Source organism: Zootoca vivipara, chromosome 17, assembly GCF_963506605.1.
Source record: "Zootoca vivipara chromosome 17, rZooViv1.1, whole genome shotgun sequence".
NCBI lineage: Eukaryota > Metazoa > Chordata > Lepidosauria > Squamata > Lacertidae > Zootoca > Zootoca vivipara.
Genome location: NC_083292.1, coordinates 11,041,996 through 11,058,017, shown reverse-complemented (window position 1 = coordinate 11,058,017; position 16,022 = coordinate 11,041,996). Strand labels below are relative to the sequence as shown.

Below are 16,022 nucleotides of genomic sequence, written 5' to 3'. Positions count from 1 at the left end.
GCTTGCATTGAAAAGAGGCATGCTGTTTTGGACATAATACTTTGAAACAGATCAACCAAATTCTAGTCACAGCTGGGGGAAATCGCACAATTCCTTACTGAAGTTTGATTGTGGCTTGGACAGGGAAGTGGCAGTGGGTAACAGTTAGAACTGTGTTTAGCAGAACACACACAAAGAAGTAAACGGTTAGCTACATGACCACAAAACAAAATGCACAGCACCTTTGCTTGGTTTTTTTTTTTTTGCTGCATTTGTGTGTAAAACTACATTAGATGTGAGACAGTTAGGATTGTCAAAAGTTTCATTAGCGATGGTAGTTCTGGCTATTCTTAAGGACTGCATTATAAAAGGATTGCTTCTTTCCTAAACCCTGCAGAAGGCTCTGCCACTTGGGGTAGGAGGATTTTCTCTTAATGTGATGCTCATACAGAAAGTACACTAATAGCATCATCTGGGGAAAGTGCTGGCAGCTTTGGAGAGATAAATGCACACTTTGGTAAAACATAACACTCTCATTGCACATTATTCAAAGAATACCAGCTGCAAGGTACTAGAACCTCATCAAACCTAGCTAACTACTGTTAGGGCAATTCACAGTGGCCAGGGCCAGTATGCTTGCCTCATATATGCCTGTTCTCACTGCAGCAATAAACACAGTTCCAAAGGTTGTCCCCTGCTTTCTTCGACACCCATTTTTGCCTCATACATGGTGTTCATTGTTGCAAAGATCATAAAGAGTGGAGATGCAACTTAAGGATGGGGGTGGGGGAAATCCCAACTGGCTTCAGTTCATTTCAGAGTATTTTACCTCTTGCAAATATATACATGGCAAAATGCTGGGTGGTAAATCATGAATAAAACGCATTGATGCGCACACATTCTCACAATCCCAAAAATGAATCACCAGGGACATTGCAAGTGCAACTTCCTGTTGAGTTAAACATCCATACAGATTTTGCAATCCTTGGTCTGGTGGTCTAGTTTTTTGGATGCCTAGGAAGTAAGTGTGTCTTTGAGGATATTTGGGGTATGCTTTGCTCACAGCCACAGCTGTCTCAAAAAGTTGCTTTGAGGTCCCCAGTATTCCTTGAGAAAGCAGGTCATGTTTGTCAAGTGCTTTAATAAGTTGCACCCTGGAGCTATTTTTAGCCTGTGATGAATATTCTGTTTGTACCGTGTTGTTTTTTAAACATCCAATCTAGCTAGTTATTGCTGATAAACACCTATTTGCTTCTTCAACCATTTTGTTTCCATTACTAAATAATGCATTTCTGTCACCACCAGGGCAGTCTAGAGACTTTTCAGCTTCAAGCAGCTGTGCAATTCTGATTCTAATGAAGTGTGTATTTTAAGGCTGAATGAAAGGAAAGCCTGCTAGTTTGATTATACCTAATAGCCCCTTAAGGATTTTAATTGCTTCCCAATGGTAACCTGGTAAGAAATGTATAATTACTTGCATTTCTTCAAAGGGCTTTTGCTATACACGAATGGAAGGGATCACATCTTGGGGAGCTCTCTGATTGCACCTGGTTTAGACAGCTGAGGAAGGCTTCCAAATATTTATTGCAAAGCAGATGCCCAGGAAGGAATGGGAAAAATCTAACCCTCCCTATCAAATGGAGCAATTTTTCATTTTTGCTATGCTTAGGGAGTCTTTAAGTCTGGCTCCTCCTAATATACTTAGTCCTGATTTTGCCCAGACTAATTTATGGTTTCACCTGCTGTTTAAATTTCCATCTGCTCTATCTTATCAGTATTGATAGCAGGTGTGGAGCATTTTGGGTGTGCGTGCATTTTAATCATGCATGTGGTCTCTATAGAAATATGAGCAATGGAGTTTAGCCATGGCTATTGACCAAGTATGAACCACATTTACAGTGCCTTTGAACTTGGAATTTTCATAATTTCTCCTCTTCATGATTAATGGGTAACACGCAGAAGTCAACAAGCAGTCTTTAGCTTTTTCTTTAACAAACCAATATTGTATGGCTCTGCAAAAACAAAACAAAACCCAAAACTGTTGGAGAAACCAAGAGGTCTATGACTGTTGCAGCCCCATGTTAAGGACAAGACCATAGCTGCCAAGTTATCCCTTTTTTAAGGGAAATTCCCTTATGCTTAATAGGCTTCCTCGCGAGAAAAGGGAAAACTTGGCAGCTATGGACAAGACATATGAATCACATTCTACTGTTGCAGTGAGGACAGAGGGATTGGTATTGTGTCTTATAAAATGGCTCAACAAATGGATTTGAAGCTAGGCAATGTAGGAGGTAAAGGTAAAGGTAAAGGGACCCCTGACCATTAGGTCCAGTCGTGACCGACTCTGGGGTTGTGCGCTCATCTCGCATTATTGGCCGAGGGAGCCGGCGTATAGCTTCCAGGTCATGTGGCCAGCATGACAAAGCCGCTTCTGGCAAACCAGAGCAGCACATGGAAATGCTGTTTACCTTTCCGCTGTAGCGGTTCCTATTTATCTACTTGCATTTTGACGTGCTTTCGAACTGCTAGGTTGGCAGGAGCTGGGACCAAGCAACGGGAGCTCACCCCGTCACAGGGATTCGAACCGCCGACCTTCTTATCAGCAAGCCCTAGGCTCTGTGGTTTAACCCACAGCACCACCTGCGTCGTAGCTTCCCCCAAAGACCTCTGAGACCTGTAGTTCGCTAAGAGTGCTGAAAGTTCTTTGGAGACCCCTTTTCCCCTCCTAGAGCAACAAAACCCAGAGTTCCCTGTGAAGAGGGATTGGTGGTTAAGCCACTCTGGGAGTTGTCATAGGTTGGCAGGAGCTGGGACCAAGCAACGGGAGCTCACCCCGTCACAGGGATTCGAACCACCGACCTTCTGATCGGCAAGCCCTAGGCTCAGTGGTTTAACCACAGCGCCACCTGGGTCCCCTAATGTAGGAGAGGTAGGTCTAAAACTTAATTGGTGCCAATCATATGCAGTCTACCTCCCCCCCGAGTTCAGTGGGGTAGACTCCCAAGGTTTGTTGCCCGAGATTGCAATCCTATACATGTTCTTAGCCCAATTGAACTTAGTGGCATTTACTTCTAAACAGACAGGCACATGACTGTGCTGTAACTAAACTAGATGCAAACTGTCTTCTTGACCTTTCCAAACAGTTCAGTCTTGCTTCTGTACTGTACATTAAGGTTGGCAGCTATGAGTAGCATGGGGGGCAGCATCACTTGGAATTAGGAGGGGGAAAGAGTGGGACTCGAGATTAGGATCACAGTGGGGTGGGAAGTGGGGTTAAGACAATGGAGGCAAAAAGTGTGGGGTTGCTACCCATCAGCTTACCTCGGGTACTTGAATGAGTGAACTAAGTTGGTAAATAAAGGTCTTTCCCTGCTCCCTTCCGACACGCATTCTGGACCGCAGAAAAGGAAAGTAGCTTCTAGATCCACCTTTTTTTTAGCTTTTTACCAAAAGATGTGGTTTGATGAGTCAACAGTGTAATGCAGCAGCAAAAAAAAGCTATCACTATTCAGAACACGGGCATTAATAGTACCACTCTATTTTGCCTTGGTCAGACCATACCTGGAATACTGTGTCCTGTTCTGAGCACCGCAATTTAGGAAGGATGCTGACAAGCTGGAACATGTGCAGAGGAGGGGTAACTAAGATGATCAAGGGCCTGGATACCAAGCCTTACAACGAGCACTTGAAGGAGCTGGGTAAGTTTAGCCTGGAAAAGAGACTGAGGGAAGATATGATAGCCTTGGAGGGTAGGACTCGAACCAATGGCTTCAAGTTGTGTGAGGGGTGTGGTTTTTTTGAAAAAATTTTTTTACGCCAGATCCCTCCCTGATTGGCAAGGTACACTTTGCCCTAATTTGATGCAATTCGGTTCAGCTGTTACAGTGTAAGGGTGTTATCTCCGCGCTTGCAGTGTCTACATTTTTATATATATAGATATATATGAAAGGAAATTAGATGTCATCATACACATGATATCACATGAAGTAGTCCAAAATTTGAGCTTTAATGGCAAAAGAAGGGAGGGAGCCAAGCTAAAATAGAAACTCAACAAAGAAAAAGACAATAGAAGCAGTTTTCATGAGTAAACTTTTTAATCCTTGACATTGCCACAAAAAAGGTTGGAAGAACTATTTGCCCACCTTCTTTACAGAAGAATATCCCAGAGAAGGAGACTAGGCCTTATTTAGCAATACACAATCCTCAGTTTTCCACATCTATCCTAAGAACAGACTATTCTCCAACTCCCAGTGTTTTGTCTCTCTCTCTCTTACAGAAGGGAGGTGAAGCCTGTACTTCAGAGAGGTTAAAATATGCCAAACCATTTACAGTTTTTAAACATCAAGTAAACTTTTAGAAGTTAACACATTAACTAAAAAACATCACCCGGCCAATCCATACAATTTGCTTTTTTGCTTTTTTTTGCTTTTTTAAAAAAGGACTAAAACATGTAAGAGTATGTAATACCCATGAACAATGGTGCTCTTCAATACTTAAAAGAGCATATTAAAGATTAAAGGTCAATTCAGCCCCACCAACATTGGCAATATTAATTATTTTCATTCTTTTAAAAAAGATACAGCGTATGCACAAAAAACCCTTTTCATTCCATTGCAATACTTCAATCGCCTAATGCATAGAAAAAGTAGATTTAGTGTGTATATATGTGTGTGTGAGAGGAGTGTGGTGGCATCAAATTCACAGCCCTCTGATGTGCAGCACAGCCGATTGCTTCAATTTCTTTTTATTCATAACATGGTTATTGATGTGCCCAGAGCAAGAATATACATGCCTAATGTGAACCATTACAAGTCAAGTATAAAGCACCATTTTTTCAGGGGAGTGAGGAGCCCATAATTTTCAACCCATCCAGCAATCAAAAGAAACTCTTTGCTGGATGCCAATTCTGAATACAGGAAGAAGCAACAGGGAATGCAAAGCATGCCCTGGAAACAGAAGTGCAAGGGGCTCCCCTTTTTCACATATGCAAAAAATGTGCTCACACGCACATGCTGAGCTGAAACAGAGACCAAGCAGCTGGAAATGCTCAGCCTTAGAGGATTCCGTAACTGCAGACTTTTACACTATTCCCCCCCCCCCCCAAGCTTTAAACACAAACACACACAACAGAAAACTCAAGTGTCAGAACTGAAACTAAATGCACATTTTCCATTTGTCAACTTCAAGGATTATTCCAGACCAGCTTTCCCCGTAAAAATAGGCCATTCCATACTATTTTGTAGGTACTAAACAGGCATCTTAAAAAGCCACCCATTCTTCCTGCAAAAGCTTTACAGATCCAAGTTCAAGATATACAACTTCACTCACCCTCTTCATCCCCAATATCATATACTCGCATTGCTAAATGTTAGTAACTCCCCCACTGATTGTGAGCTTGCAACTTGGCAAGTTATAGGCTGCAGTTTAAGTGAATCCTGTTACCACAGAAGAGATTAAGTGCAAGCTGCTAGATGACCTAAAACCAGAAGATAATTCCACTTTTAGTCTCCTGACTGCATGTTTGAGTACTCTCCCACAAAAAAAGTTCTCTTTATAAAGAAGAAAAGGTTAACCCCCTACTTCTGGCATGCTAATGTTTGTGATTATGGGAGAAGCATTGAGACATGGAAGTCACCATTGCAACCTGAAATGATACATGCTTGGAACAGCGTTACCCAAATGGATTATCCCAATTATAACAAACTTGTCCTTATGCTCTGGACTGACTTCTACTCTACCAAGTACAACAATACAGATATGCAGACACGTAATTGGGTACTATTACATAATTTATAATATTGCATATTTGTCTATCGTTTTCCTGGGTAAGTTTTAGGTCAGTTGGGTTGGGAAGCCTGTTTAAGCAAGGACTGCTCTAAGTTTAAATGTATACATGAAGAAAAAGCTGTTATTTCCCTTCTCAAGCACCATGCTATTTCCATGGCAGTAAGCTGCTTCTAGCCCTCTGTTGACGATAGTTGCCAGATTTGTGGTCCAGCACACCAGCAACAGTTCTTTAAGTGTAACATCTGGAGAGTTTGAGTTAAGACAACAGCAGTAATCGACTAAAAACATTCTTTTGTCCTGTGTATGTCTTCACCCTTTGCTTTCAGAATGAAATCCAGCAGTAATTCTGATTTCCCAAAAGGTAATGTATTTTACATTGTGCAGTATTGCCTTTTGGTCTTTCCAATGCCAGCACACCGTTAACATTATTTCAGGAAATGAAAGCACCACATAGTCCAAGAATACAACTTGACATCAGGCTGGGCTTGGGAATCTGTTTCAAACTTATGGTACTGATAACATAGAAACCACTTCCCTGTAGCAATTTCCCATGTTGGACTGGAGATGTGTAGGAGAGGTGGAAAGGACCTAAAAAAGTGTCACAGGTCAAATTGCAGTGGATAGACATAGCATGTGTTCTCCCCATCCTGCTCTCCTGCATCTTCAAGTCAGGGAAGTGGATACAGTTGTACCTTGGTTCTCGTACTTAATCCATTCCGGGAATCCATTTCACTCCCGAAACTGTTTAAAAAACCAAGGCGCGACTTCCAATTGGCTGCAGGAGCTTCCTGCACTCAGTCGGAAGCCGCGTTGGATGTATAGCTTTCGAAAAAGTTCAAAATCCGGAACACTCCTGGGTTTTTGGTGTTCAGGAGCCAAAACATCCGAGTTCCAATGTGTTTGAGAACCAAGGTACGGCTGTACAGGGAATTGGTTCCCGCACCACTAACAGGATTTATGGACAGGGTCCCCAGATCGTGAACCCAGACTTAAACCTACTAAGCCATGTTTAGGATGCAATCTAGAGCATCCAGTCAATTGACTGCATCAAGGTTTAAGGGCACCCCACTTAAAATTTTCCTATGGCTACAGTGAGCAGGCGCTCATTATGTTAGGTTGGCGTTTCGGGGTGGGGTGGGGTAGGGAATAAGTTTCTATTACAAATGGTTTGGATGTGGTTAGTAAACCATAACACTTTGGAAGCTCTATGTTTTTAAAGCCAGGAGTGAAATAACGTTTTTACACACTTAAAAGTGACAAATCCTTTTGTAAATGCCTTAGACCCACCCTTAAAGGACACTTGGGTAGGCAAACATCCTGGATTAGCCTGTTGGCTTTCTCTTTGGGTGAGTTCCCACATTACTGTTTTAGGGTATGGGAAGTTAATGTGTTGCACCATGCCCCATTATTACAAAAAGGAAGACTGTGCTCTTGGCATTATTAAATCTACCAGCACATTGATGTTTTTAAAAAGCAATCTTATGTTGTAAAAATGTACATTGCAAAGCATCATCTAGTGTATTGCTGAACAGTGGCATTGCTAATTTAGCAACATAATTCCAGAATTTGGGGGGGGGGGCGCCTGAGGAAGCAACTTATTTCTACATCCTACCCTGCTCAAGGCTGCCTTGATCCAACAGTTACAATCTGCAGCATAATTTGCAAAGTAGAAATGTTTTCATGCACAGATAATTTCAAAAGGCAATTCCTGATTTCAAAGGCAATTCCTATTATTTGTACTGCTTTGTGTGTAATTCTAAAGTCAAAAGGAGAGCTTAAAAATGCTTAGAATAAGATGCGCGATTCTACCACCATGCCTATCATATAAGCAGAGACAAAAACAACTTTCCTCTATGTGTAATGAAAAGAACGCAGGAAATATAAGACTAAGGGGAGGTCCAATCAAAATATGAAAAACCTTTAAAGTTATACTGACAGCACCAGCAACTAAAAGTTATTGACTTTGCTTGGATTGCGCCCATTCCGTACAACAACCTAGAGATCACCTTTATGGTCTAGGTAAGGAATAACAAGTCTCCAGTGTAACTGGGTTATAAGTAGGGGACAGCAAATGTCAACAATTGGAGGGGTTGCTCTAAAATATTACTTCCACTTCTCTCCCAATGGCTGTTAAAAAAGAAAAGAAAAGAAAGACTTGCATGAACACATTCGCTTTGTAAAACGAGGTCCAGGATTGCTGTTATTTTGATCTCAAAAGTCCAACGGTTGTCAAAACAAGAAGGTGACTGTCTTGCTATCCCTCTGGTCCCAAGACTGAAAAGCAAACGTATCTAAGGGGAGGAGAAGGGAGCAGAGCCTCAGGGATTCCAGGAAGAAGAGTTTGGATTTGATATCCCGCTTTATCACTACCCAAAGGAGTCTCAAAGCGGCGAACAATCTCCTTTCCCCTCCTCCCCCACAACAGACACCCTGTGAGGTGGGTGGGGATGAGAGACTTCAAAGAAGTGTGACTAGCCCAAGGTCACTCAGCAGCTGCATGTGGAGGAGCGGAGATGCGAACCCGGTTCCCCAGATTACAAGTCTGCCGCTCTTAACCACTACACCACACTGGCAAAAGCAAAAGACCTGACCAAAAAATAAAGAAAATAAAAAGAGATTGCTCCCATTTATCTCATCACCACCACAAATAAAAAGGGTACATTCCAGCTGCGCTGATTGGGCATTGCAGCACTCAGGAGCAAATGTTGCAAGAAAGGGCAGGGTATCACAAGTCGCCCCTGACAACTGGATAGGCCAGGCCAAATCCAGCTGTGATCTTTTTGACAGCCATGTTGATTGAAGGGCCATGCAATCGCCTTAGCAAGACCCTGTAGACACAGCCCCAACTGTCCTCCACTACACCACTTGGGTGGAGTGGGTAACTACTGCTGCCCATCTGTGTGTCAAGAAGGAGCTTATCGCTTGCCTAGCAACTTTTTGCACCCACCCTGTAGTCCTACTTCACCCCACAAACAATAGCTCTCAATATATTTGAACAGCGCAATTACTGCCACACAGCGTAGACTCCCCCTACTTTATTCAATGCCATTAGAATCCTTCAGTCCAATGATGATGTCATTAAGTCAAAAACATGATGAAGCAGGGGCAGACTAATCATGAATGAATTGCTTGTTCCACACTGTCTATTGAAGGAAAAGAAAAGAAAAAAAAGACACTGACCTGCTCATAAACTGTGAAAAATGTTTTACAAATCAAAAATATACACCAGAGCATCTGATGTAAAAAGAGTTACCAATTCCCTGCTATGAGGGAACAATGAAACAATAACTGTACGGTCAGTATTGCAGATTTAATTTTCCCCTCCTTTCCTACAGGCTGCGAGTATTCAGGCCAGTTAAAAAACCTTCAGTTTTTGAATCGTGTTTGTTCACAGATGTGATTGAATTTCCTGGAACAACAAAAGACTTGAGTTAAAATTTAGAAAACATAAGAGAAAACAAGCAAACAACAGTTGATGTGCTTTGTTTTGGCAAAGTTGTTGAGCTTCTTCTTCTTTGGCGGATGGGCGGGCATTTTTGAGCTGCTTTTAATGAAATTCGCCTTCCGAATTCTGGATTTTCCTGGACACAGTTTCCAACGAACAAATCCCACCTATCTCACCATTTTATAATCTTGAGTGCTATCCCCCACCTTTTGTTTTAAGTGAAGGCTCGCATTTTTAGGGTGGTTAATGTCAAATTTAAAGAAAAACACTATTGCCCCCACCCCACATGTGAACTGTTGAAACTGGCAGATTTCTGGGCAGCTCATGTTCTTATAATGTTCAAAGTGAGCTAGCACTGTCAAGTTTCCTTCCCACATTAGATGGGAAGTTTTTGTTGTTGATAAATTAATATTAAAACATACTATATTCAAATTATTAGCTGTTTTGAAATAATGCACTGGTTTGAATGCAACACTAAACATAGCATTGTGCTATGTGAATGAGTTTACCTGTAGTTTGCTCTGTAGTCCAAACTTAGGCAAACTGTGGTTAATGTTAACTTAACTATGATTAATTCAAAGTTGCCTGGTTTCCACTAATCACATTTGAAACTAAACACAGTTTACGGTTTCAGTGACATGATAAACTGTGGTTAAAGCAGAAACTTTCTATCACCTTTTTGTAGCTCTGCACTGGAAGACAGGAGAGCAGGCACGCAAGCCCAAGGAGACGCTGGTTTTATTCTTGCAACAGGGTTTAGTGCTATTTTTGAATGCAACCAATATCTAATACCTACACGGGGCTGCCTTTGAAGAGTACTCTAAAACGTCCATTGGTCCAGAACCCAGCTCCCAGAGTGCTGACTGGGCTTAAGTGCACAGAGCATATAATTCCAGTGCTGGAGTAACAGTTAGCATCATGAGAGGGAAATGATCTCTCATCAGAAGTATAGAAAAAGTTGTGCATACGTTTATTTTCCTGGTGGAACCATTACCCTGATCCTGAAATGCACACAGATTTACGTTCCTATAGAAAAGTATTTAGGGGATGAGGGTAGGGGCAGGGGCAACTCACATTGCGTGGTGAGCTTTGACCTGAGTCCGGCAATTGCGCCCCCAATAGCAATCAGGGCGTGACGTGACAGCCACTGTAAGAAAAAAACAACACCACATTTGATGCACAATTGATGTTAATTAAAAGCAGAGAGATTTGAGGGTGGGTGGGTGGGGGAGTCAGTCAATCAATGTTGTTCTAAAATAAGGTCCGGACAATTATTTGGTAGCAAGTGCAAAGCCATGTAAGTAGATTATCAGTTGGGGGACCAAACCAAACAACAACAATATGTATACGTGGAAATTATTGAAATTTAATAAGATACACCCGGTAATAGAAACAGCAACAGCAACATGTATTTTAAAATACTGATACTTAATGCTAGCATAGTGCATGCTAAGCTGTTACTGATGCGTATGCACATGGGTTAGTCTTGTCCTGGAATCTTAACACACACCATACAGTAAATATAGTCCTAATGCAGAGCAAACTGAATAGCCCTCCAAAACATTTGTATTGTGGAAGAGAAATAATGGGAGAGAATTACTGTAGGTTTCTTTTGCCCTTTGGTACAAGATTTAAAGATTCTCTCTACAATGAAGATTGAGTGACATACTTTCCAGCTCACATATGAGAGGGGGAAAGTTGTGAACGTGGGTTAGGGTCTGGCAGTCCTCAGCCATCTAAAACTGCTCAGAGTACTGCTGCTGTTACCTGCCCTTTCCAACTTCAGATTAGTAGCAACTTTATGTAGGTGTGGCACAGCTAATTGCCATCCCAAAATGCAGACTGACTGGCGACTGAATCACTCAGGAAATATAAATAGAAATATTTAACCAATGCTTCCAATTTTATTTAAAACTGATTTATTTCTAATGTTGTTTGTTGGCTTTTGTTATAAACCAGGGGGGAAAGGTGGGGAATAAATGAATGAATGAATGACAAAGACAGTTTTTCCATACCTGGCAATTCAGTAACAGGAATATTCTGCCTGTACTGATAAGCAAGCTCTCGGAAGCTGCGGAGGCCACAACAGTAACAGAGAACAGTTTCTCCAGTAATGCGGTAATCTGGAGGGCAGAGGAGAATCAGAGTTGCAGATAGTCAGGGGCCAAAAAAGCCATTTCATGAAATATTCGAAAAAGGCAGCAATTCGTCAAGAGTTCATATGCTTGCTGTAAGTTATCTGAAAGGCCTTGGTGAACTGAAAGGTGGTGAAAGGACCACAAAGATGGTGTCAGGCCAACGTCTCTGGGAAGGCTATCCCATAACCAGAGTGCCACCACTTAAAAGGCCTTCTCTTCTGGCAGTTAGCCAGTCACTTCACCTGGTGGAGATAGTTGCGGAACAGGGTTTCTGAAGAGGATAGGATCAAGGTTTGGGTAGGTACAAATGGGGAAATGTAATTTGCTTCCCTGAAAGCGCACAACACAGAAGATAAGCCTCTGGAAAGCTCAAGTCAGAGAGAAAAGATGGGGCTTACCTGGTAAAATAAAAACTCCTCTTTGAAGAGCTAGGAGACTTTCGTTTAACATATTTTTCCATGTTAAACCCCTGGATGCCAGGTAATCCTCAGATGAGAGAAAAGGGTAGTCAGCAGCATGTAAAAGAGATCCACTAAACAACTTGACCCACCCAACCACCCCATGGAAAGTAGTAAAAATGTATTCTGCAAACTAGGTTAAGCAGTTATAGTCTGTCAACTGATATACTTTAAAACTGAATATACCTTTAGAATGTCCGATTCATAGTTATTGCCATTAAGGACGCCATCTAAACACTTGTCACCAAGATTTATTTCTGTAAGGAAATGAAAAAGAGAGGGAAAATTATCCTTGCTCTGAAATACCCAAGAGGCGTCTTGTCTTTTCTCACCGCAAGGATGACCTTCAGTGCCTAGAAGTCATGATTTCAAGCTCACAGAACTGGAGTACTGGCTTCACTGAGATCAGAAGTATTAGTTTCCATGTGAAGGGCTGGAAATTGGATGCATGGGAATCCCCTCCTGCAGAAGGTAACACGCTCAACCAAGGGATAAAAAGTGTCTATCAACTGCTACTAGCCACAATGGCTATGTTCTCCCTCCACAACTGGAAGCAGGGAGCCTCTGAATGGCAGTTGCTGGGAGTCATAAGTGGGAGAGTGCTGTTTTGATCACGTCCTGCTTTCAGGCTTCCCATAGGCATTGGGATGGCCACATTGAGAACAAGATGGAGCAGACAGACCATTGGCCTGATGCAGCAGGACTATTCTTAGGTTCTCAAAGAGGATGCCACTAGAGTCCACATTAGGGATTGTGCTTTGCAGCATTGTCAGACAGAGCTTAGAATGCATGAATAGAAATGGGAACATTATAAATGGAAGCCATCGTGGATCTCATTCATGGTTCTCTACACCCTAAATCATGAATCTACCCAGCTCAGGGTCTTCTGTGGAGCACAATTTAGCTTTGTTTAGGAAGCCTTTTAATGGGCCTCGATTTCCCAGAGACCAGAAGCCTCCACCTGCCTGCAGAAGTTGCCAGCTCCAAGAATATTTATCAGTGCACGCTACAGGAATGCCTGCTTCCAACCCTCTCACCTGAAGTGCTCTTTCCCACCTGGAGAAAGGCATCACTGTCAATGGTAAGCCACCTCTTCCTGCACAATTTGTCTGAACCAGTAACCTCCACAGGGGCACAGAGGCTTCTCTCCATTGGGTGAGTTTAGTAAAATATTACAGTCTCAACCAGGACTGTGTTTTAAAATATGCCAAGGCCAACTTGGGTTGTGGAAAAACACTTTAAAGTTGATTACATTTACCAAGGTATGTATCAAACAGCTTAAGAGAAATTTCATGTGTTTGCTAATATTGCTGGGAGCCAAATTGTCTCAGCTTCCAATGGTCAGTGCTCCCAAATTCCTTAAGAGTTTTTGAGAAAATTCCATCAATAGCAATTCCTCCAACAGCAAAAAAAAAAAAAGACTCCTGGAGCGAGACAGTGGTCCAACCTACCACAGAATGGTGCCAAGCAACCAAAACATGCCACTCGAGTGCAACCCCAGTACATGTGACAGAAGGGTTGGAGACAGATGGTGCCTGTGAACACAGAGAGCAGAGAACATGTTGTGGCATCAGGCATCCAGAATATCAAGTAGTAAAGGACCCCAAATTCCTTATTAGCCATCAATGAACACACTTCCATTATATCTGTTGCATACAGTGAGTATCTTCACTCTCACTCAGCCAGTCAACCAACCACTACTTATAGGAAGTTGGGGGTGAGCATACAAGTAGCACCTTCCCAAAGTGACATCACTTCCTGATCAGCCAAGTAGAATAATTGGAAGTGGAAAGAGGGGAGGCAGAGGACCAGAAACCAAGGGAGGAACAACTCCCTTAAGGATGGGAAAGTGGTGCTCTGCAGTGCTCTTCCTACAGCAGGAAGAAAAGGCGAAACTGCACTCACCCCACTGGTGAAAAGGAAGGGCTTACATTCCTTCTTCAGTTCTTCCTACTGCACATTCCCCCAGCTCCCTTTACATAAATATATCCACAAGTAGTAGCCACCCACTATTTGAATCCCGAAGGAATTCTTGCACTGCCATGCGAGGGGAAGAAATTGGGTGGTGATATCTATTTAAACATATAGACCGTCCTGTTGCAAAGGTACACGTCATCAATATTTTTTTAAAAAACAGAATACTTCCCAACCCTTTGCCGGCTTAACTCTGCTCTCATGCCTCCATGGCAAAACCCTCCAAAAGATAGCAGTTTGGAACAAACAGCAAAAGTGCCTAACAGAGAAGGCAACCGGCTCGTAGCTCACATTGCTGGGGGGCGATATGCGGATTCTGTTCACGCTCTGCTCTGCGGTCTGGCATCGGCTGGAAACAGCAAGTGCATATCACGTGGCTTCCTTGAGAAGGACACACGTACTCCTGGACAGCTAGGTTGGGAGAAAATGACAGGGAGACACAGAAAGAGTTGGAGTGAAAACAGGGCATGGACAGTGAGCTTCATAGAATCTCAATGGTCAGGGTCAGGACCAGGGGCCACCCAATCCAGGGTAAATTAGACTTTTAGGGAATCCTTTCTGCATCAACCGACAGCTCTGTGCAACTGGCCCGAAAGCCCTGTTTGTTGCAGATGATTTGATCTTGATTGTTTAATTTCTATCTCATTTAATATTTTAAAAATATCTCTAAGCCATGTACAAAAAACTGAAGCAAAAACAGCCAGCTTAAACAAAATAGAAAGTTAGGGGTAATATAAAGTTACTAATATATAATTATCAATCATATTATCACTTAATAGAAATTCATTAGTCCATCTAGCTCAGTACTGTGTCCCAGCAGCAACCCAGGATTTCAGATAGGGAATCCCCCCCCCCAGTTGGTTCTAGAGATGCTGGGGATTGAACCTGGGACCGAGTTGTGGCCCTTCCCTGTAGATTGATCCAGCTGTTTGCTTGAAAGGTAGACCTATGAAAAATCAATATAACACCCTTGGCTAAGAATGCCAAGAAGCTCAAACATGACACTCTGGCTATATACACTTTTCCATGGGGAACAAGTTAACTGGTGATTACATCCTGACTGGCCTGGGGTAAGAGCCCATTGATAGTGTTGCCCCATTACAATGGAAGGAAGGAAGAGGAAACCTATTGGGGAGCAAAGAACTTGTCAGGCTAGACACAGCATGAAGGCCTCATGTTGCCACCCACTGACTGCATTCTTTCCCCACACTGACCTGTTGGAAAGTTGGCAGAGGTAGATGGTGCATCCCCTAAGGACTGCCGGGCTTCCGTTTCTCCTTCCTGGCCCGGAGAGGCAATGGCCGTAGCGGGTTGCCGACGATACCCCGGACACTGTCGGCACACAATGTATGGCTGACTGAAAAGACGGGTGCAGGTAGGTTATTGGAACTTGTGTGAAAGCCAATGTGAATTCAATCAGATTCAAGAGCCCCCACTGGACTGGGCCAGGAATTCCCACATCTTGTTTCCAACCGTGGCTTCTGAGAAACATTAGGAAGAACTTCCTGACAGTAAGAGCTGTTCGACAGTGGTATTTGCTGCCAAGAAGTGTGGTGGAGTCTCCTTCTTTGGAGGTCTTTAAGCAGAGGCTTGACAGTCATATGTCAAGAATGCTTTGATGGTGTTTCCTGCTTGGCAGGGGGTTGGACTGGATGGCCCTTGTGGTTCCTTCCAACTTTATGATTCTATGAAACTCAAGCCGGGCATGAAGACAGCAAAGCTGAATTACAGGATAGCGAAAGGTTATAAGAGGCTCAAGTTTAAGAGGGGCATGACCCTGACTGTCTAATTGGGATGAAAACATCGGGTAATCCTGGCACTCTTTAATAAGCAGCACACAGGTGAGATGTGGGCGTGTGAGAGAGATTTCTTTCATGGCTTTTGTGGACCCTTTCAAGAGCAGAAGGCTGAGTAGCTCCTGCAGCAGCAACAGCATCTAAAGCCCAAAGAGAGGAATTTTTTTACATCACTGGCCCCCTTCAAGTACCATGTTGGGCAGAAGATTCCTGCGTTGCAGAGGGTTGTACTATATGACCCTTGTGGTCCCTTCCAACTGTACAATTCTATGATATAATGCCCAGGATGAGAAGCCAATATGCCCCTGAACATCCATTATGGGCAACAATAGTGAGAGAAGAATACTACCTTCATGTCCTCCTTGTGAGCTACCCACACACCTCAAGCTGGTCACTGGGAAGAACAGGCTGCTGGACTAAACTGACTTTTAGCATGATTCAGCAG

The 16,022-nt window shown here is 42.9% G+C and overlaps 1 protein-coding gene across 4 annotated transcripts in view; it reads right to left on the bottom strand.

Annotated features, from left to right (window-relative positions):
* Positions 1–2,769: 2,769 nt before the first annotated feature.
* CHFR (checkpoint with forkhead and ring finger domains) overlaps positions 2,770–16,022 on the bottom strand; it is a 35,035-nt gene continuing 21,782 nt past the window's right edge. For 3 of the 4 annotated variants that reach the window (XM_035097854.2, XM_035097853.2, XM_035097855.2), the window contains exons 11-18: positions 14,996–15,138; positions 14,073–14,192; positions 13,259–13,342; positions 11,994–12,064; positions 11,748–11,835; positions 11,227–11,334; positions 10,286–10,358; positions 2,771–9,175 (exon numbers count right to left, since the gene is read on the bottom strand). In XM_035097854.2, the coding sequence (XP_034953745.2) occupies positions 9,133–9,175; positions 10,286–10,358; positions 11,227–11,334; positions 11,748–11,835; positions 11,994–12,064; positions 13,259–13,342; positions 14,073–14,192; positions 14,996–15,138 (730 nt within the window). In that variant the 3' untranslated portion in view covers positions 2,771–9,132. Of the gene's footprint in view, positions 9,176–10,285; positions 10,359–11,226; positions 11,335–11,747; positions 11,836–11,993; positions 12,065–13,258; positions 13,343–14,072; positions 14,193–14,995; positions 15,139–16,022 lie in introns of all 4 variants that reach the window. The other variant, XM_035097858.2, reaches the window with a different exon arrangement.